Source organism: Crocodylus siamensis, chromosome 5 (genome assembly GCF_052110815.1).
Source record: "Crocodylus siamensis isolate JL-2025a chromosome 5, ASM5211081v1, whole genome shotgun sequence".
NCBI classification, from domain to species: domain Eukaryota; kingdom Metazoa; phylum Chordata; order Crocodylia; family Crocodylidae; genus Crocodylus; species Crocodylus siamensis.
Genome location: NC_143399.1, coordinates 172,441,364 through 172,462,697, shown reverse-complemented (window position 1 = coordinate 172,462,697; position 21,334 = coordinate 172,441,364). Strand labels below are relative to the sequence as shown.

Here is a 21,334-nt window from a genome sequence, read left to right as displayed (position 1 = left end):
AATAAAGCCCAGCCCTACACAGAGGTTCATTCTGACCTCAAGTCAAATCATTGCCCTTTGACCAATGCCATACAAAATACAGAAGGTCTTTAGGTAAGTTTGGCAGCTGGTGGTTAGCCTCAGGTTGGCACAGACCCTTCTCCCTCCCAATAACACTTAAGTCCAACCATATCAAATATTAATGATTTGCTGTAGCAGTAGACATTTAGCCATAGCCCTCCCACTCAAATTTCCATCCTAATTTAATCACTGCTGGACAGACTTTTTTTTTCACTTGGACCATAAGATATAATTTAAGTGTGAATCTCTGGTTCTGATTCTCCCCTCAGTTACAATTCTGCAGCTCTATTGACTTTAGTGGAGCTACAAATGATTTACATCAGCATAAAGGAAGAAGAGAGTCAGGATGCACCAGGACCCAAAACTGAGGATTCGCTAGAGCATATAATGACTCCAACCTGTTTTTCTTTATAATGAATAGTAATAGCTTCCTATAAATCAGGAATAATTCTTTCTATTGTTTCAAAACACTGTGGGTGTTTTTATAATTTTGTATTTAAAAACTTTAAAATTAGAAGCATACACGCACACACTCACTTATATACATACACGCACATATGAACACCCACAGTGTGTGTGTGTGTGTGTGTGTATAAAAAGAGAGGGAGAAAGAGAGAGAGAGCATGCTACTTTTAGTTATTGCAATTGTCTGTATTGCTTTTATATATATAAATTGGGATGTAGATTTTTTCTAAATAAAATATTATCCCATAGTAATGTTATTTGTAAAATTTGGAGGACAAAGCATTAAAATACTATTAAATTATTCATAATTTATTGCATATGTCTAGTTTTAGATGCTTAGTTAAGCACCTAATTGCATGAAAAATGCAATTGCATACTTAAATAGATGTTAATTCCCTGGCTTACCAGCCTGGATCAGCGCTCTTATTTTGGTGTACAGAGCATTTTTTATGTTGTTCAGCGCCACCTGTTGAAAGTCTTCATGTGCATGTTAAAAATGGTTGTTATTGTTTTACAAATATAGCCAAAAATATTCATAAGGTGACAGTAAAATAACTGTTCTGGGTTAACACAAGTTGTGTTGGTGAATGGATAGGATGCAAAAAAGTCTTCTCCTTTTCTGCACACATAGAGGATGTGCTTCTAATTTTTAAATTTAATCTCTCACAAGAAATTCTTATTTACTATATTTATTTGAATCAAAGTTGAGATTCCTCTCCCCCCCATTCAACATGGTGGGAGGCAGAGGGGGTGGGGGGAACAGGTGGCAAGTGGGGGAAGCACCACAGGAGAGGCAGAAAGCAAGGGTGCAAGTTGTACGTGTGAGGGAGGAAACCAGACACTGCGGGAGGGTTATGAGCCAAGTGGCAGGGAGCAGGCACCAGGAGATGCAGGCACCATGGAGAAGTCAGGTGGTAGGGTGGCAACTGGTGGGGTGGAAAGGCAGCAAGAGATATGTTAGGAGGAGATGTCCTGGCTAGCATGATGGCTGAAAGGGACCTTGGGGTTATGGTTGATCACACGATGAACATGAGCTGCCAGCGCAACGCTGTAGTCAACAGAACAAATAGCATACTGAGATGCATTAACTGATGCGTCACCAGCAGGGCTAAGAAAGTGATACTTCCTCTCTACTCAGCACTTGTGAGACCCCAGCTGGAGTACTGTGTCCAGTTCTGGGTGCCACACTTCAAAAAAGACAAGAAGAATCTTGAAAGGGTGCAGAGAAGGGCCACAAGAAGGATTAAAGGCTTGGAGGACAAACCTTATGAGGAAAGACTATGGGATCTGGGACTGTTCAGCTTGGGGAAGAGAAGACTAAGGGGGACTTGGTGGCAGCCTATAAGTATGTAAGGGGTGAATATTAGGAACTGGGAGAAAGCCTGTTCACTAGGGCCCCCCAGGGGAGGACAAGAAGCAGTGTCCATAAACTGTTAGGGGATGGTTTCAGGTTGGATGCAAAAAATAACTTCTTTACAGTTAGGGTGACCAGAATCCGGAATAGACATCCCAAGGAGGTGCTGCAGTCCCCAACCTTGGAAGTTTTCAAGAAGAGACTGGACAGACACCTTGCTGGGATAATTTGATCTCAGCAGTAGTCCTGCCCAGAGCAGGGGAGTTGATTTCAATGATCTTTTGATATCCCTTCTAGCCCTTAAATGTCTACGATTCTATGATGCAGGGGGGAAGGGGCAGGGTTTAGGCTGCTTGACTTCTCGACTATCTGCCCCTTGCCACAGCTTGTCACCCTGCTGCTGCTTTCCCCACTGCTGCAGTGGGGGGTCGGGGGGAGGCAGCATGAATCCCTTTGATCATTTGTTTCTATACATGGAAAATTATAACAATTATACATTTTCCATGTATAGAATCTAATTATTGCAGGAAACATCTTAAATTCAAAGTTGTCTCAGATTGAGGTAAATATGCTACTTGTGTGCAGTAGCTATACTCCCTGTGTTCTCTTCCCTGTTTCCTTGACATCTGCTGTGTGCCATTAGTGAGTAAAAATACAGCAAGTCTTCTATTCTTAGTGCTGGTCCGTTTGCTTGCTTGATTATCGTCCTGACTGTCAAAGAAGTGAAATGGCACCGCTCTTCAGCACCTGCATTCCACAGTACTAGCTTTCACATTGTTCTTTGTTTCCTTGACAGGTAGAAACTGTTTCTGTTTTTTCTCATGAATACTTTATGTGTGCTACTGAGTAGCTCGTGGTGACAGCTAAAACATAGCAAGCATTAGTAGAGGACATTTTTTAAATGTGTTTCTTCGCCCTTTCTTCAAGTAGAACATGTTAATAAGAATCAAGGAGTACTTATGTTTTTCTGTGAAGAATGAGATCTTTATTTTTTTTTATATAACTTTATAGTCCTGTAAAATTGGAAAGCTGTCAGAGAATGTGGTTCAGTGGGAGTTTTTTGTACCCACAGATTTGTTTAGTAGTTTTGTGTCTAGAATTCCATGAAATGGAAGTTTTCTTTCTGAGATTAACATTTGTCTTATTTTACCAATTTATTTAATTATAAATTGCAGAGAGTGAGAAGTGTTTCAGAAGAAGAGGGCAGTCTATGACATATTTCAGGTTGACAATGGAGGTGTGGGTGGGGGCAGAGAAAAATAGAAGAACACGGGTGAAAACAAACCTGTTTGTTTTCAAGGCTGTGAAAGTTTCATTCTTTTAAATAGGGATTTGCAGATATATCATTGCAGAATTCAGTCCTCTGAGATACCAAGCACCAGTACTGGCTGACAGTTTTCTGACAAGGAAGTGTTCCTTTTGAAAGTGCTGATCTGACAGATTCAGAACGTTCCCCAGATTTGTAGCATTTCTCTCAAAATTTTTAATGAAAACCAGGTGAGCAGGTTTCCTGGCAGCCAGGAATCCCCCAGCTGCTGGCGAATAACCTCTTGGGAGATCCCAACTCCTGAGTGCTTTCTAGCCCCCAGAGGAGCTAGTTGCTGAGTGAACACCTTGGACAAATGCCTCCAATGTGCCCCAAGCACAGAAGGGAGCCAGGCAGTTCAGGCAGTACAATTTTTTTTTATTTTTACTTTTTGTCCCAAATAAGAATGATCAAAAGAAAATCCAAATTTTCTGTATTAGGGAAATTCTGTTTCCCAACTAGATTTGTTGAATTTCTTTTAGGTTCCAATGAAGTCAGTACCTCAGAGGTGGGGCAAAGAAGAGGATTCAGAAGGATGAGCACATTCAAGAACGAGAACTTTTATAAAGAAAATAGTGAGGTGGCTTTGGAAGGGCGAAGAACATAGGGATATGGCGGAAAAGCTAGCAAGTGTAGGGACTGGCACAGTTAAGAGGGAGGAAATACTAGTGGTAGTGAGGAGAAAGGATGGCTGGAAGAAGAGTAAGGAATGGGTTTTGAAGGGAATGATTTTATAGTTATGAGCATCATAGAAAACAGGAATAACATAGAGAGGAAAGAATATAAGTGAAACTAGACTGAGGACCATGGGGAAAAGAAAAAGAGATGAAGAAAATTTTGGAGGGAGAGAAGAATCTGGGGAAAAGAGAATGAAGGACTTACAAAGGAGGGTGAACAAGAGTGAAGAGAAAGAGAAAAAACTCAGGTGACTTAGGAAGGTTGACTGTTCCAGTAGTTAAGATGCTAGCCAGTGGTTAAATAGGCTTGGGTTAAGTTTCCTGTTCTAGCACAGACTTACTATTTGACCTAGAGCAGGTGTTTTTGGGCCTCACCCTATTGTGAGCAGAGCTGGCTAGCAATTTTTCTACAAATGATTTTTGTCAGAAAATGCCAATTTTTGAAAAATGGATACTATTGCAGATATGTATTAGTTGGACTAAGCTTTCACTGTGGAGGTTTCTTAGGACCCAGAAAGGTTTTTTGTTCAAAGAAAAACCCACCTTAAAATGAACAATAGTACAAGTTATCACCTTCATGCTGATAACCAGAGCAGTGATCTGAAACTAGATCTAATTCAGAATCTGGGTTTCTCAGTCTTTCCTGCCAGAGTTTTGTACTTTATTGCCTGGTGGTCAGAGCCAAATCAAGGATATGAGAAACTCAGGGACTTGAATCTGTATCTTCCACATTCCTTACAATCCAACGTTATAGAATTAGGGATAGATTTTTGAAGGAACGTGAGCTCAGTATTGCTCAGCACCACCCTGACACAGCAGGATTTTTAGAATGTGTGGTCACATCTACATGAGACACTGACTGTGCAGCCATTACTGTACAGTCATTTAGTATTGGTACAAGCAAATGCTAAATGACTGTGCAGTTACCGGAGTTACTGTGCAGATGCACCAAGGAATGGCTTTTTTGTGATGCTGATGGTACAGTAGCTTATAACTACTGCACAGTAGTGTTGTGCCATGCTTCCTGCAATGGGAAACTACCGTGCAGTAGTCACGAACTACTGCACAGTCAGCATCTCATGTAGACATGAGACGTAGTGACAGACTACTGCACAGTCAGCATCCCATGTAGACCTGGCCTGTACGTATGTATGTGTGAAGTTTTCAGAAATCCAGCATAAGTATTGTCCTGTCCGACCCCTCAAGGTAACTTGAGGCCCTGAAAAGTCATGAACAACTGCTCAAACCTCTATACAGGGATATCTGTTTGAAACAGCCACTGTGCAATCCATCACTGATTGCTACAGCCTCTACATTTTACATGGACATTTCCATTATCTAGTTCAATGCTAGATAAGAAGGAAAGAAGTTCTATTATACTTCTAAAGTCCCCTCTCAGTATTCACAGGATCCTGAACGCTGCATCTGCTGTACTTCAGTCTTCAGTCTTTGACCCAACAACAGAACAGTCATTACCCTAGTATGTTGAATTTTCCTGCTACAAATTTTCCACTATGCTGTGATGTCACGAGAAGAGAATGGAAAGTGTGAACATCATGAAGAAGTAACAGCTGGAGGGACAAGCACAGAGGTCCCCTCTCTGAAATTACTGCTGCCTTTCCTCAGATCATGGAGGAAACCTGGAGAGCCTGGATCCTCTAACACATACATTTTGCAACACCCAGAAACAGTTGGAATGGGAAGGCAACTGCACTATGAGGCACCCACAATGTAAGTTTACCAAGCAGCTTGCAAAGCACACAGTAAACTGGACATTTTCATTAATTATAATTATTGCAAAGATGTCAAGATGGGCAAATCCTCACTTGCCCCAAGCCCAAATCCAGGCACACAATGACCCTCCTCCAAGAGAGCAGTTTGGAATCACTCCCCGTCTCTGTATGATCGAATTCAGCATGACCTGGCACTTCAGCACCATGGATAAGGCGCAGTACCACTGCTGCCTGATGACTTGTTTGCACTGCAACAGCAAGTGTCCCGATTTGCTTGAGGGGTGCACCCCAGCCTTGCCAACTACCCATACTTTCAACTCAGAAGTTTTCTCATGAGGCTGTTTCAGGTTTATCTCCAGCAGCCACTCTCAGGCACATCAGAGGTCTCAGGAGTAGGTGTGGAAGAAGGAGTGTGTGAAAGAACCCCACTGATATTCTTCTAGATTTGAAGTGAGCCCCACAGGGTAGACTCACTGTGAGCAGGACTTTAAATGGAAGGATAAAGTACCGTGTGCAGAGCTTTGTACTTATATGGTCATATTTCTTCCAGTACCTGAGATAACTTACAGGCATACCTTGGAGATATTGCGGGTTCGGTTCCAGACCACCGCAATAAAGTGAATATCGCAATAAAGCCAGTCAAACAAATATTTTGGTTTCCCAGTGCATATAAAAGTTATGTTTACACTATACTGTACTCTATTAAGTGTGCAATAGCATTATGTCAAAAAAAAATGTACATACCTTAATTAAAAAATACTTTATTGCTAAAAAATGCGAAGTGAGCAAATGCTGTTGGAAAAATGGCGCCGATAGACTTGCTCGACGCAGGTTTGCCACAAACCTTCAATTTGTAAAAAACGCAATATCTGCAAAGTGCAATAAAGTGAAGCGCAATAAAACGAAGTATGCCTGTATTTAAAGATAAGTGAAGTGCCTCCATACATGCATGAATATCAGGAAGCTTGAACCCTGAGAGGCATTACATGAGGCTGAGCATTGCTGGATGATGCTTCATAAGTTTGGACCCCATATTTCATGCCTGTGGCTATTTGCTCTGAGAGATTGGCAATGCTTAGGATGGTAATCCTTAGGCACTGACAGGTTAACAAGTAGGCACCTAAAAAGAATTGGAGAAGCCACATTAAAAATTGCAGTTGAAATTAAGTGGAGGCTTAAGCCTAAGTGCCTCTTGAGGAACATGACTACTGCCTGCTCCCAAAATAAGTTCTTTTCCCTCTCTTTTTCTCTATAATTTTCCATGAAGAGTAAAATATGTCTTGGTTTTGTATTAAAACACAATGGAAGAAGCTTAAAAACACAAAAAATATTCATGAAATGCAGGAATGTTGAAACTCTTTTCTGCCCAGCTCGATTTGTGAGAATACATATGTTAATAGCTTAGGTACTAAAATAATGGGCTAATATAAGTCACATAGATGGGCAGGTAGGGGATCCGGAGAGTGCATCCACAGAGGAGCAGAGGACAATGAGATTAGATGGGAGAAGAGTCTCAAGTAAAAGGGCATTGAAGGGCCTTCTTGCAAGTGGAAGAAATGTAGGTTTTGCACAAACAGAAGCCTGACATTAAATGGAAGGGATTTGAAGGAAGAGCAAGCTTAATATCATATTTCTTTTAAAGGAAACAGGGAGAAAGTAACCTGTATTTCAAACTTCCACAGTAGTCAGTGGAGTCCTTTCAGTCTCTGCCCTAACCAACTTTTGGTTCAGAATTCCTCTGCTGCAGTTGACCTTGACTGCCTCGCAGTAAAGTCTGTGTAGGATTCAGCTACAGCTACAGAATCTATCAGTCAAAGGCCTTAGCAACTCTTATTTAAATGGGTAACTTAGCTCACATAAAACCTGCTTACAAATTAACACTACAGCCTTGGAGTCCTAAAGATTTTAATTAATTCTAAGCAAGATGAACCATCTCCATTTTCCTAAGAATACAGTCATCACTTTTTCTGCTGACTCTGCTTCTTTCTGCATTGTACATTAGCACCTGTGCAAAACCTCTTAATTAAGAAATGTAACATTCAGGAACAAAAGGATTCTCATAGCCTGGTTCTGTTGCATTTTTTCCAGTACATTTGTTTTCCAGAAATGTAGTGAAATTCCTCAAAAGAAAGCTATTGCATATTCCTAATTAAATATTTTAGACACTCCGTTTCTCTCAAAATAAAAGTTTGTTCTTAAAACGTATTCTCACACATACAACCCTATTCACCTGTGATTACACACACAGAGACTCGCAAATACAAGATGTTATACATACACATTCCCATACAGATAAGTTTATAGAAGTAGTTTCATATATATTCATTGAGTGGAACCAGGATTTTCACTCATCACATAATACATATGAGATATGTGTATGTACCTGTATATTACATGTACATATATATTATACACATGCACAGAAGTACATCATGAATATATAGGTGTGCAAATTACAAGACAAAACATACGTCAGTTTGTCGCATTGTCATGAAAAAATACTCTGCTTAAGATGATTTTTATTTTTTTCCTCCAGTGACACAGTGGCCTCAGCAGAGACACATGAATTTAGTCAGAAGGAATGCATCTCTTATGTACATATTTGATTCTTTGCCTTTTTTACACAGAGGTTGAAAGATTTAAAGCAAAGGGAATTTGCCAGAAATGTGGCATCGAAGTCGTGGAAGGATGAGAAAAAACAGGAAAAAGCACTCAAGCGACTCCATCAGCTTGCTGAGTTACGGAAGCAGTCAGAATGGCAAGTTTTTTAAATTTATATGATTTTTTAACACTGCCTTTTCTTAGTCCCATGAGAAATATCTCTAACTTTCTTCCTGCTCTCTATTATGTACTGTGAACACATATACTATAACATATTTTCAGTTATCCTTGACTCAAAATGTTCCTGTTCTGCAAACCATAAAATTGAAAATCCCTGAATTAATTACTTGGCATTTGAAGGTTTGTGTTTTCCTCCCCTGTAGCCTGTTTAATCTAATCTGCCCCAAATTGATTGATTTGAATATTATTTTTTTACATTACTATTTTACCTTATTAACACTGACCTGAACAGATTAGTACAACTCTTAGCATTTTATGAAAAGTGAAGAGACAAAACAGATCATAATGTCTCTGTGTTTAGTCTTTGAATTGTTTTTCATTACTTTTTCATTACTTTTAGTATACTCAGACCATTTAGATATTTTGTCCCTAGAGTAGACAGAGCTATCATCGTGTGATTACCTCAGTTAAGTTTGCCCAGTATTGATTATTATAGAGGTATAATATGAAGTCTATAATCATAAACATTTACATTTGAGAAATTTGTTTAATGACCCTAACATACACCAAATGCTTCAGTGGAATAGATAGTACTAGACCTAGTGTGTATGTTAACCTATGACTCTATAAGCTACAACAAGCTAAATAGCTAATGAAACTCCTGTCCTGCAGTGCAAATGATAAGATCCATTGTATACTATAGTCATTTAAGCATATGTAATCTCTTTTGAGTAAGACATCACTTTGTCACACCTAGTGCTGACAGATCCTCTTATAATAAAGTCTATTTTCATGCAACTTCATTGAATGAAATTTGACTACCTATAGGAGGATTCTTTTGTGTTTCTCTGCCACAGGGATATCTCCACAGATATTCTTCTAAGGTGAGCAATAGGTGGGTGATTGCTATACCACAAAGAAGCCAATGAATCTGCTGTTAGGATGCATTGCAGTAGTTCTTCCCACTCCTAATGGTTGAGAAAATAAGTGGAAAATATTCCACTCCTTGATTCAGGTGGGCTGCAAGATTCCTGACTGCTCTAGGCTTTTTTGGAGTAATGACAAGCAGAAGTGCTATTACCAAAATCCCAGTACCACTGAGTCTTTTGAGAGCCTATGTATGATCAGGAATTCTTTGCAAGCATTGACAGAGAATTCAGGGACAGTTACAATTACCTTAAAGATTACCCTTTCTGTATATCAAATCAAGATACAATCACATTTCTCAGTGATCCTCCATTCTCTTTTAGCCGACAAGATATTGCTACCACCCTAGTAATATAAAGAGGCAAGAAACAGACCTGTAAACCCAACTTTTATTGATTATTCTTGTCACTATGCCTGACTTGCAACTTTCAACAGCACAGTACAGAGTCTCACCTATATTAGCCAGGGAAGACACAGAAGAAAGGAGGATAGTGACGTGCAGATTGGCAGCATATAATCTTGAATTGTTGAGGTCTTTCCCAAAATCCCCCATGTTTACACCCAATATTTATGTGTGGCTTATTTTAATAATATCCTCTGATTGGCATTATTCAAATTTCTGTTCCACTGATATCTGGGGAACTGGACTAAGCCAGTTTTTGGTGTGGACCTGGAAGATACCTGGGGGTCTTTCTGCTCATGAAAAATACAGACTTAGGAGAGAGAACTTCTTACCTCCTTTCCTCACCATCTGGGAATACTACTTGCTAAGTTCTGTTTCTTTTACTTTGCTGCCTAGGCCAGTTGTAACCTCTGCAAAGATTTACTCTGGAGTGGGCTTTGTGGCCTGCTCTAGCTACTTAGCATAAGCCTCCTGAAAGTGGCCAAGGCTGACACAAGGTTAACAAAAGTTTCATTGTAATTGCAATATGATGCTAGTTGACTGCACGCAACTCAGCTGTTATCAAAAGGCATTGCATATTGTATGCTGATTGATTGTATACCTGCTTAAGTACATATCATTTGTAACTCAGGCTTTTGCTAGGTCTGTAGTCTGCACTGGTCAGTGTAATCTGTAAGTCACTGACCATGTGCACCGCTGTTCTAGACAGTAATGGCACCCTGAAAAAGACAACTCACTTGCTGTACCCCAAAGCGCTTATTCTTCCATGATAACAAATAAACAACATGGGGACTAAGTTGGAACTCCCATTGCTACATGAGGGATGTATGCATATAAACACAAAGAATAAAGCCTTTAAGCCCACCCTGTCATGTCATTTTGCACCACCCATGATTGAAGCAGCACCAGAACTAGAGGAAATAAGTGTTCCCTCACCATTTCCTCCTATATTTGAATTTTTAAAGACATGCTTTGCAGAGCTAGCAGCTAGATAGAATTTGACCCCATTTGGTTAAAATATTTCCAACTTTTAAATCAACCAATTTACTACATGTTAAATTTTAAGATTTTGCTTTATTTATTGGATTTAGTTTCCATGCTGCTTAGCTGTGTATTACATAATAGTTCTGTAACAGAGCTTCAATTGCAAAATTAGGTATTTGCTCTACTACTAAACATATTTTTAAAGCACTGATTGGAGAATACCTCTATGGAGGTTATAAATTCCCCCTCTCCAATACAAAATAAGGAAACATGGTAGTTTTCCTTTTTTTATTGTTTCATAGTCAAATTAGGATACTTTGAACTGAAATGAAATGACTGGGAAGGCAAATCACACATAGGTCAAGAATAAGACACAGGGGAAGATGATATGAAAGAAATAGCCACATCCTGGTAGATACTGAAACTAGTTTCTTTTAATGTTCATGCACAGTTGCAATTAACTTTAAAGGAAGTCAGTTGTACACAAGTGTGGAACTGTATCAAAATAAAGTGCAGAAGAGGGAGGTATTTTATATATTTCTTGTTTATACTTAGCTTTTCTTTGAAAGTTTCACAAAAATAATTTTATTGTAAAACATGTTAGAAAGATAAACGTGGAAGAGATCATAAAAATACTTAATTCTGAAAGGAACACAGATTAAAATGCATGAAAAAGAGGTCTGAGTCTTCTGCCATTGAGTTTTGTATGTGGCACCACTTCACAAATTGGGACTATCATCTCTATGGATACGTTTCTACCAATGCAGCTGTATGTCCCAGATACAATAGTCCCAGCAGGCCCCACCAAACGTGGCTCACATGGCTTAATGAGACCACTCTGGGGTCTCAACCCAGGATGACCTAACTGGCAGGAGTGGCTGGGCAGGGTGTGCGTGGCCGTGTTCTGGCTGGAGCATGCTGCTTCTGAAGTGAAGACAAACTGTAGGATAGTTATTAGGAACAAGATTCAGATCTGTTATGCTGGTATAAATTCACAGTAACTAGTCAAGTTAACTGAGTTTACGCTGGATTTATACCAGCATAACTGAATAAAATGTGACTGTGTCCCACACAACTCATATTGACTGTGGAGAATAAAGACTTCCTGGCTCTTTTGAAGGAGCCCAATATTTAACTGCTGTTGGAAGATATAAACATGGGTATAGTGCAACAACTTTCCCTTTCAACAGCATGGATGACCAGTTCCTTCCACAGGCTGATCCTGGTGAATACTAATAATTTCTAAATTAAACTTTAATTAATCCAGCAATTGTATTTATATATTTATTTATCTGTCTATCTATTTATAGCATCACAGGAAGTAGACCAGTGCTGAAAACTCCCAGACTGGTTGTGGAAAAGCAGCAACTGCAAGAAGGAATTTTCCTAGATAAAGATGACAAAATCTCAGTAAGGCCCATGTGTGAAGGACAAATTCTCCCTGGAAGCACTGTAGAGAAAGAACAACAGGAGCTCACAGCAAGCAGACACCAAGCACGTACTGGGAAAGTTTATTCACTTGGAAATCAGGTCATGCAAGTGTTCCCAGATGGCACAAATGCTAGTCACAGGACAGGAGTGTCTTTCTCTTTCTCTAAAAAAGTCCCTTTGAAGTTAGAGTCATCAGCATCAGTTTTCAGTGAAAACAATGAAGAAGCATATGATTGCAGTGAATCACCCAACCATAAAACAAAGCAGCCTCCTGAGAGCTGTCATTCTTGCACACTTGTGGCTGAGGATACAAAAGCAGGTGTGGAGAAAGGGTTAAATATTCCTCAAGGTCATGCAGATATTGCAGGTAATATAGCCGCACAGACAAAAATACTAAAGGAAAATGATCAAAGCAGTGACAAAGAATTAGAAGAAACAGTCAATGCTCATCCTTTATTTCCCAAAACCAAAATACATATTTCAAGGCTGGATTTTACTGGAACCTTAAGAGAAACAGAACAAGAAAGTCAGCTGAATGAGTCTGACAAACCCCTAGAAACTCTCATTTCACCTTTATGCCGAACTAGCAAGCTTTGTACACAGAAGAACACTTATAAGCACAGTGGTACCACATTAGCTAATAATCTAGCCGAGTTCCCACCACAGCAAACAGCTGAGTATGCATATGCAAGTGAATTACATTGCAATCTTAGTACAGTCGAAAGTGAGACATCCTTTGAGAGTTCAGGAACCGCAAGTGGGAACATGGAAACACTTGCAAGGGAGAAAGCAGTTCAAGATATTAAGCCCAAAGCCCTGTCATTTCTTCATGTGATAAGCAAAGATGGCAGCACTGCCCTTCAGTGGCCCACAGAACTACTCTTGTTTACAAAAACGGAGCCCTGTATTTCCTATGGCTGTAATCCATTGTATTTTGACTTCAGACTCTCTTTAAATCACAGAGATGGGAAACAACCCACAACAAACAAAGCAAGCTGTAACAAGCACTCTACAAATGCGAGTGCAGATGAAAATGAACCCTCAGGTTTAATAAAAGACAAGCAACTGTCAAATGAACAAGATAATCAGTCATTGAAACCAAAGAAGATGAAAGGTTCTCCAAGCCCTCGAAAGGCTGAGCAAAAAGCTGATTCAGACAGAGGAAAAGAAATGAATGGAAATGGTCAAAAGTACATTTCAGATGATTTGAATGAAAATATACCCAAAGTGCCTGCTTACCTTGATGTCTCACAAAAGGATTATCTGAGAGAAAAAATTCTGGATGCAACATCACCTGGGAGATCTTTAAAGCCCCATTTCCATATCTGTGAAAGAAAAAAACACAGCATTGGAAGTGAAAGCATTTCCTTTTCTGCCTTTATGTCTAGGACTAAAAAACACAAAGCTACAAAATGTGATTTAATTTATTCTGAAGAAAAACTTGAAAACCAAAACAATTACAAATCCATTGAAAACTTACCTGGAGGCAGCAGTGACATAAGTGACAATGGAAGAGACTGTACTGGAAGTTTCCTTTGCTCTAAAGTAAGTTCTCATATCAGGTATTCAGAAAATGAAGATGATGGAAGTTATGCAGGATGCTGGCGGTTCTCACCTTCGCAGAAGTCATCTTCTGATGGACGTTCTAGCTATTCTGACAGCTCCATCAGCAGTACAATTAGCTACCTAAGCAGCTCCTCTAGTCACAGGTCAAACAATCACAGTAGAAGTCATTTGCTCTTTTGTTGTAAAAGAAAAAATAAGACAGTTGAAAGGCACAAGTGTAAACACAGAAAGCACAACTGTATTTCCTCTTCTGATGATGCAGAGGAGGATTACTCCTTTCACACTACAAGTCTAAGAACTAGAAACTGCACACAGAGGGATACAGTTAAATATCAGAAGCATTCAAGACCTAAAGGTTTTCACCGTCCAGACAGATCAAAGCAAAGCAGAAACAGACATGGATATTCTGGCAGAAAACACACCCAGAGTAGAAGCTACCATTGCTCCAAACGTTTTGCTACCAGGGATTCAAGAAGCAGTGAAAGATCATCCAGTGGCAGAAGATCAAGAAGCAGCAGTTCAGGATCATTCTCAAGACAGGCTGTCTATCTGAACAAAAGCAAAGCAGAGACAGAGAGAGAGAATTACACTGCATCAGGAAAAGTTGAATCTACATCTTCTGACTCTCAGAATGCAAGATGCCCATCAAGAATCTTTGATGTTGGCTCTTCTGACATAGTAGGAGAAAGAAAGTCATTGAGAGCCAGGCTATTTCTAGAACAAGTGCACTCCAAGAAAAACCAGGAACAAGCACATGATTCAGAGGGATTTCTAAACAATTGCAGGGCAGAACTGAAGGACCACTCACAAAGTCACTTTGCTATTAAATTTCCATCATCAATAGATGATGCAGAAATGTCACCTTTGCCTGAAGAAGCCCTACCTATAGGTGAAAAAGAAGTACGGAAAACTGAAATCTGTTCATTGGAAAACACCTCAGAGAAAGATAACTTTGAAACTTCGCAGATAAATAATGTTACTCTTACATCAGGTAGCGATTATGATAATTGTCTTTTTAAAGACATCATTCAAATAGGAATAGGCCATCAGGCTCCAAACTTAAAAATGAACACAGCAATAAAGGATCAATCAAATATTTTAATTAGTGAAGTACAACCCTTTATACAAAGCTGTGACCCAGTACCAAATGATTTCCCTGGTGCTTTTCCTTCTAACAGATATTCTCTTGTGGCTAGTTCAATAGAGACCAAAGAAGAACTGCATGATGTAAGCATGAACTTGAATCGAGTAGAAAGTAATTTAAATTCTTATTTTGACAGTGCTATGCATAAATATGATGAATCAAAAAATGATTTAGAAGTGTATAGTAAATCTATCTCTCCTCCTCCTCTAACTCAGAAGCCTATAACTTTTTCCCCAGATGAAATAGACAAGTACAGGTTACTTCAGCTGCAAGCCCAGCAGCATATGCAGAAACAAATCCTAGCAAAGCATCTTAAAGTTTTGCCTGCCACAGGACCAGCTGCCTTCTCTGCTACACCAGCAGTTCAATCTGTTCCTGTCCAGCAACATGCTTCTCTCACTACCATACACCATACACTTCTGCAACGCTTTGCTGTCTCAACTTCCGTACATCCCCACAGCAGCCATCTTTCTCTGGCCCACATTCATCCCCTCTCTCAATCACATTTCACTCCCATATCTCTTTCACCTTTAGCTCCAGCCATCATTCCCACTCACCCTACCCTACTAACAGGGCACCCACTACAGCTCATCTCCACCACACCTATTCACCCTTCTCCCATGACCCTCCCAACATTGCCACACACTGCATTTATCCCTACCTTATTGACTCCCCACCTGAATGCAGCTGCAGCTTCTGCAATTCATCTGAATCCATTCATTTATCCATTGTTTCAAGGGCAAGATTTTCACCACCATTCTTGCTCTAGCCAGACCCAACAGTTACCTGCAATGAAAGAAGTTTTCAGCATTTCTGGTTATCTAAACTAGCAAAACTATTACTCCTTAGTTCCAGAAATCAGTTTGAAAGAAAATTATTTTTCAGTCTTCAAACATGCATCTTAAGAGAAGCCTATGATTATGTTCAGAGCACATCAGCAATATTTAAATGTCAAGACTGTGGCTGACAGCATATGAATGTTGATTTGGTTTTCATACTACTGAGTAAAAGCAATTTGAATGCTTTCCACTTGATTAGAACTAGGAGGAGAGGGTACTGCTAACTTAGTTCGGCAGAGGGTAGCTCAGTTTCAGAAGAGATGTCTGAAGTAAAGTCTATGATTGATGTTAAAACTAGAAGTACAGCATGCAAGCATAATGGCCAAGTTTTCAACAGGGCTAATGACCTGAGGTGCTTCAATTTTAATGCACGCAACTTAGCAGCCTTTAAATGTGCCTGATTTTCAGAAGGTGAACATGAAACACTTTCAGGAGATCATGGCTGTTTATGTTGTCTCTAATTGGACGAAATTTAAAATAGTTTCTAGATGCTGGTGAAACTATTGAATAACATAAAAAGCCTGAAAGGGGATGAGTTACACCTGAGGCACAATTATCAATATTGTTCAATCAAAAAAACCCAGATTCAATAGTGATGTTACAGCCACCACATGTCACCTGGACAGTTGGAAGAAGTTGTGATTCGGTCACAAATGCACAGCAAAGAATTGCCTTGGTGTAAAGGGACTCTGTGGAACAAAAAGGTTATGATATTTCTGCCTCCTTTCTGAACACCCCCACCCATCTCCACTTTCTAATGGAAAGATCCATTAAAGACCTTAACTCATTGATAGGCCTCAGCAGCTATAAGGTGCAATGTGGCTGGAGTCTGGCCTTGAGACTTGGAGAGCTGCAGCTGGTGCCCTAGTCTAGCTCTAGCCCAGGAGAGACTCTTACCTAAAGATTTTGTAAATATTTTTCCTACTTAAAAAAAAATTCTACAAAACGTTTTGTACCCCTTTCTGAGCACACGGTAAATCGAAAATATGTTGAAAAGTATAATGTAATATTAGTATTTTTTTTGGCAACCATATCTTTACATAGCTACCATAAGGAAGTAATTTTCTTTAAGTGGGTTTTGGGTATGAAAATGTTACCAAAAGACCAAATTCTGCTTCTGTCCTCTGCAATCCTGCTGAAACTCTATAACTCAGGGCAGAGTTTAGCTCTAATGGATAATCAATTCTCAATACTGAAAAAATAACATTGGATTGAAAAATTAAAAAACAAAACAAAACATAAAACACACTGGTGAAACAATGAACATACTGTGCAGTTTCTAACATTGTTCCCACGATACTCTGAATACAAATCCAGTAAAGCACTGAACGCTACCTTCAGCATAAATTCTATTGAAGACATGGGGAGTGTTCCTGTGTATAAACCTAAGGATGTGCTTCTGTACCTTGCTGAACTTGGACCACACCAGTCATCTTTTATGATGTTATAATACACAACATTGGATATTCTTCATGAAACTGAGTTCTTGATTGTAGTTAGAGTAGAAGTATGCCTACCAACAGCATCAGCCAATGAATGGGTGAACAGATTGTACCTGTTACAAACATAATAAATTTGAAAGAATTCAGTGCACAATTAATGATTTACCTCAAATTAGTACTTAATACATCTAATAACCAACTCTTAAGCGTATTTCATGACATAGGGTAAGCTATTAAAACCAAGATACTTAACTGTAATTAAAATTAGGAATTTTAAAACCAAAATCTATGATTGAATTTTCTAATTTGTTTTTAATCAAACTAGACTAAAATAATCTAGTCACAATCAAGTACAACTGCACTTTTTATATTTAAAAGTATGAGCAATGGATGACCTCTTCAGAGTAAATTGGTGTTATTACGCCAACATGTTTAAGTGTTTGCTAATTTTGATCCACCCACAGGCTTAATTTTTCAGAGCTTTTGTCAACACCTGTTAGTAAACTAATCACCAGCCCTGAGAAATAATAGATTGATGATCAAAACAAAAAATTGGGAAAAGAAATAGGATCTGCGTCAATTTTTTGTCAGCTTTCCAATGAAACAAAGAGTTAGTTTGATTCAAACTAATCTATTTCATTCAACCTAAGCCAAAACCACACATTTTTTACTTTTGGACCATTTATTCCTTCCAATGCAACCTATTTTCTTTTAGATTAATCATTTAAATAAATGATGCCATTTTGAAGAGAACAAAACAAAACACTTCAGTTTCAAAATGTTAAAAAATGTAATTTCCAGGTTCCCATTTTTGGACAAAGAGCAGCTAAAATAATTTGCCAAATTAAACCCAAATTCACAAATAGTTTCACTTCCCACAAATGTCCATATTTTGCTGAATTTACAGTTCATTGAAAAAAGTTCAGCCTCTGCAAGTCAAATCATCTGTGTTTCAAGTTGTTTATCCAAAATTGGTGGACACAATAAGCATTATTTAGTCAGACAGGAACCGCTGCCTGAATAGATGCCTACAGATTTATTAAGTGTTTCAATTCAAAACAATGGAAGTGTTTCCATTGTCTTTAATAATTAGTTGGAAACTCAACTAGATATACTGCCAAAACAGAAGAAGAAAAGGGGCACCAGCAACATGACTTCATAGTGAAGTTCAAAACAGTTTTTGGTTTTAATTGTTTTGAGTCATTAATCTCTTTATCAAGGAGATAGAAAGATTTCTTGTTATAAGATTCATAGTGGTTCATGTTACCCCAAGTGTGTTATGCTTGAATAGATTTGACATCATACAGATAAAATTACATTAAAACAACATCTGTGAAGTTTTAATATATTCAGTAATGGAGTTTTAAACAGTATTCAGTAGGAATATTTTTTGTGAAAAAATAGAAAGCAGACAAGATGTAAAGGTAACTAATCACCAGCAATAAACAGACATGCATAAGTATTTCAAACTGTTTACGATGAATACGCTTACTCAAGACAGATGCAGAAATTAACATGTCTATCAGGCCCTCCAACAGAGGTGCAAGGAATGTTGCAAAAGCACAGGTGTAGGATCTTAACCTCTTAATTCTCAGTGTATCAATTCTGAACCCATTTGCCAGTTAAGAAGGGAACAAGAGTGTGATTCTTTTGGGAGGGGTGGAAACAATACCTTTTCAAGCCACTAAAACAGTACATTTTCAGGCCATTTAACCCCAGCTAAATTTTACTGAAATAACATTCTTAAATTCATGAGCAAATATATGCATGTATGTATAGTTATGGTATTTGCATATGCAAATTGAACAACAGCACATGCAAACTGATAGATATCCAGCTGCACACACAATTGCAGTAAAGATTTGCAGGACAGTAGATGCACAAACACACACAGGCTTTTATGTATGAACTTCACATATTAAATCAAAACCTGATGCAGATATTCAACTTTACCCATGTGGTCCTGTGGGCTTCAATAGAATTGTTTTAATCTTTAAATTTAAGAATGTGCTTCAAAATCCCATTCTGTGTGGGATGAGGAACACTTCTTCTTAAAGGTAACAAGAACTATTGACAACAGCAAAACAAATATGAAAGAAAAAACAGAAACAAAAGTTGTGACCCATGCAGTATCACTTTGCTAGTAGACATCTAATAAAATACTTATACACATAATCTCTTAATATACAGTAAAATAAACTAGTGGTATCCTGGAAAAAGGCCTGATCAAGAAAAAAGTTGAGCTTTATTGCTTTTGACAACTATAGCAGATGTCCAAGACAGCAACAGAGGCAAAACAAACACCTAAAAATGGAACGGTGAAAAATAAAGTTATTAATGGAGAAAACAGAGGTTAAGAAGGAATAAAAAATGAGTGAATGCAAAATAGCTACTCTGGATGCAAACAAAGGAAAGCTAAAATGGATTTCTTAGTACATTTCAGTAGATTTTTTTGAAAGAGCTTGTTAAACAGTTATAGAATTCTGGGTGCATTATTTGCTGTATTTACTCGCATACATTTTATTTTCCAAGTATATTATTTTTCAACAAATTTATACATTATTTATACCAGCATTCTTGGATCTGATATATGCAGCCAAGTTTCAATTCCTGTTCCATTCAGAACAATTTTAGAGAGAGTTACAGTATCCTGGTGGTATTGGTATGTGATTTCATATGGGATATGCACTCAAAGTCAATAAACTATTTTGGCATCATTGTATATTACTTTGCCCTTAGTCTAAAAAATATGGGTCACCAATTATTGTACAATTCCAATAACAGAATTGAGTTCCCTATCTTTCAAAACAATGCAACTTCTATTTTTATTTCTGGAAGGGAGGCATCCCTGTAAAATACTGAACATGTACATTTGTTGTGCAGATTTGCATAAAAATACCATTTAACCTGATTGATTTTAAAAGTGTTTAGTTTATATTAAAACTGAAAAATACTCTGGCTAGTATAATCTGTAAACTAGTAATTTTGTTTTGTATTCTCTGTATAAAGTGTTTTATATTATACAGTAGCTAAGTGAATTGCACTATTGTACATGCAATGCAGCTTTTTTTTTAGGTTATTCAAAGAATTCCTGGGAATGTAGTTTAATGCAATAATATTTTTTTTCAATAAAAAGGCTTACTGGTATAACAAGTGTCAGTCATGTGTTTTTAATGTGAAGCAAACCAAAATGCAGCAACAAAGTAAAATGCAGAACGAGGCAAACATATTCTGTATTTTAATCTGCAGAACTGAAATGCATTTCATTTATCCCTGTGGCTACAATGCTGAAATTTCTTAGAATGTTTCTTAAAGATTTTAGTATGTGTTACAAAAGTGGGTTGTTTAAATGAAACTGAAAATAAATATTCCTTAAAAATTATTCTATTGATGTGTTCTTTGCAAACACTTTTTAATGGAGCAATGTCCACTTGGATATTTTTACGCAATACTCAGTTTCTTTAGAATTATCCCTGTAACCCATTTTTCAAAATCTACAGCAAACATTCTTGCAGTTGGGTAGGACTCCTTTTCTTTTATATGTTTGGATAGTGTTTTGCACAATGGCATGCAGATTTAGGCAATATCATACTATAAACAGCAACAAAGAATATCAACCAACCATAATTCATTTCAGGAACTCCATTTCCAAAGCAGTGTCAAAAACCCCCTCCATTTGGTTTATCCAGAGAATAGTAGAAAAACACAGAATAGTTTAATTTAGCATTGTTATGTACAAGTTCTGCCATCACATGTCACACCATGAGGAATTTGGCTTAATATATTCAAGATAATCTTTAGAATCAGAGATGATCACAAATGGAGAAAAATTCATAACTGGTCTTGTAAAAATATTCACTCTTCATCCATTTGATATTTCAACAAAACAATTCATTGAAAAGCTGAAATCCACAATTTGTGCTAGTTCAACTAAATGTAATCTTTGGCTTGAAATGTAGAATTATTGGTGCATTGTGATTTTTATCTCAAGAGAGACTCTCAACTGATAGCAGTGCCCAGTTTTTCTAGATGCTGCATAAATTTTTGCTGAGCAGGGAGCTAACGACTAAGAAGCCATTGTACAGAGGCTGCAAACAGGGTAAGCTGTTTGCAAGGAGTTTGCTGGGAGCAAGAGGAGGAAGGAGAGGAGAAGCCAGGCACCAGACACCAGATCCTGCCCAGGGAAGGTAAGTGATCCAGAGCTGCCTGTGCCTTTGGTTTG

At 38.2% G+C, this 21,334-nt stretch overlaps 1 protein-coding gene across 2 annotated transcripts in view; it reads left to right on the top strand.

The window, feature by feature from the left end:
• ZNF804B (zinc finger protein 804B) overlaps nt 1–20,324 on the top strand; it is a 444,111-nt gene extending 423,787 nt beyond the window's left edge. For both annotated transcript variants that reach the window (XM_090047130.1, XM_090047131.1), the window contains 2 exons: nt 8,223–8,353; nt 12,001–20,324. In XM_090047130.1, coding sequence (XP_089903256.1) covers nt 8,223–8,353; nt 12,001–15,661 — 3,792 coding nt within the window. In that variant the 3' untranslated portion in view covers nt 15,662–20,324. The remainder of the gene's footprint in view (nt 1–8,222; nt 8,354–12,000) is intronic.
• The last annotated feature ends 1,010 nt before the right edge of the window (nt 20,325–21,334 follow it).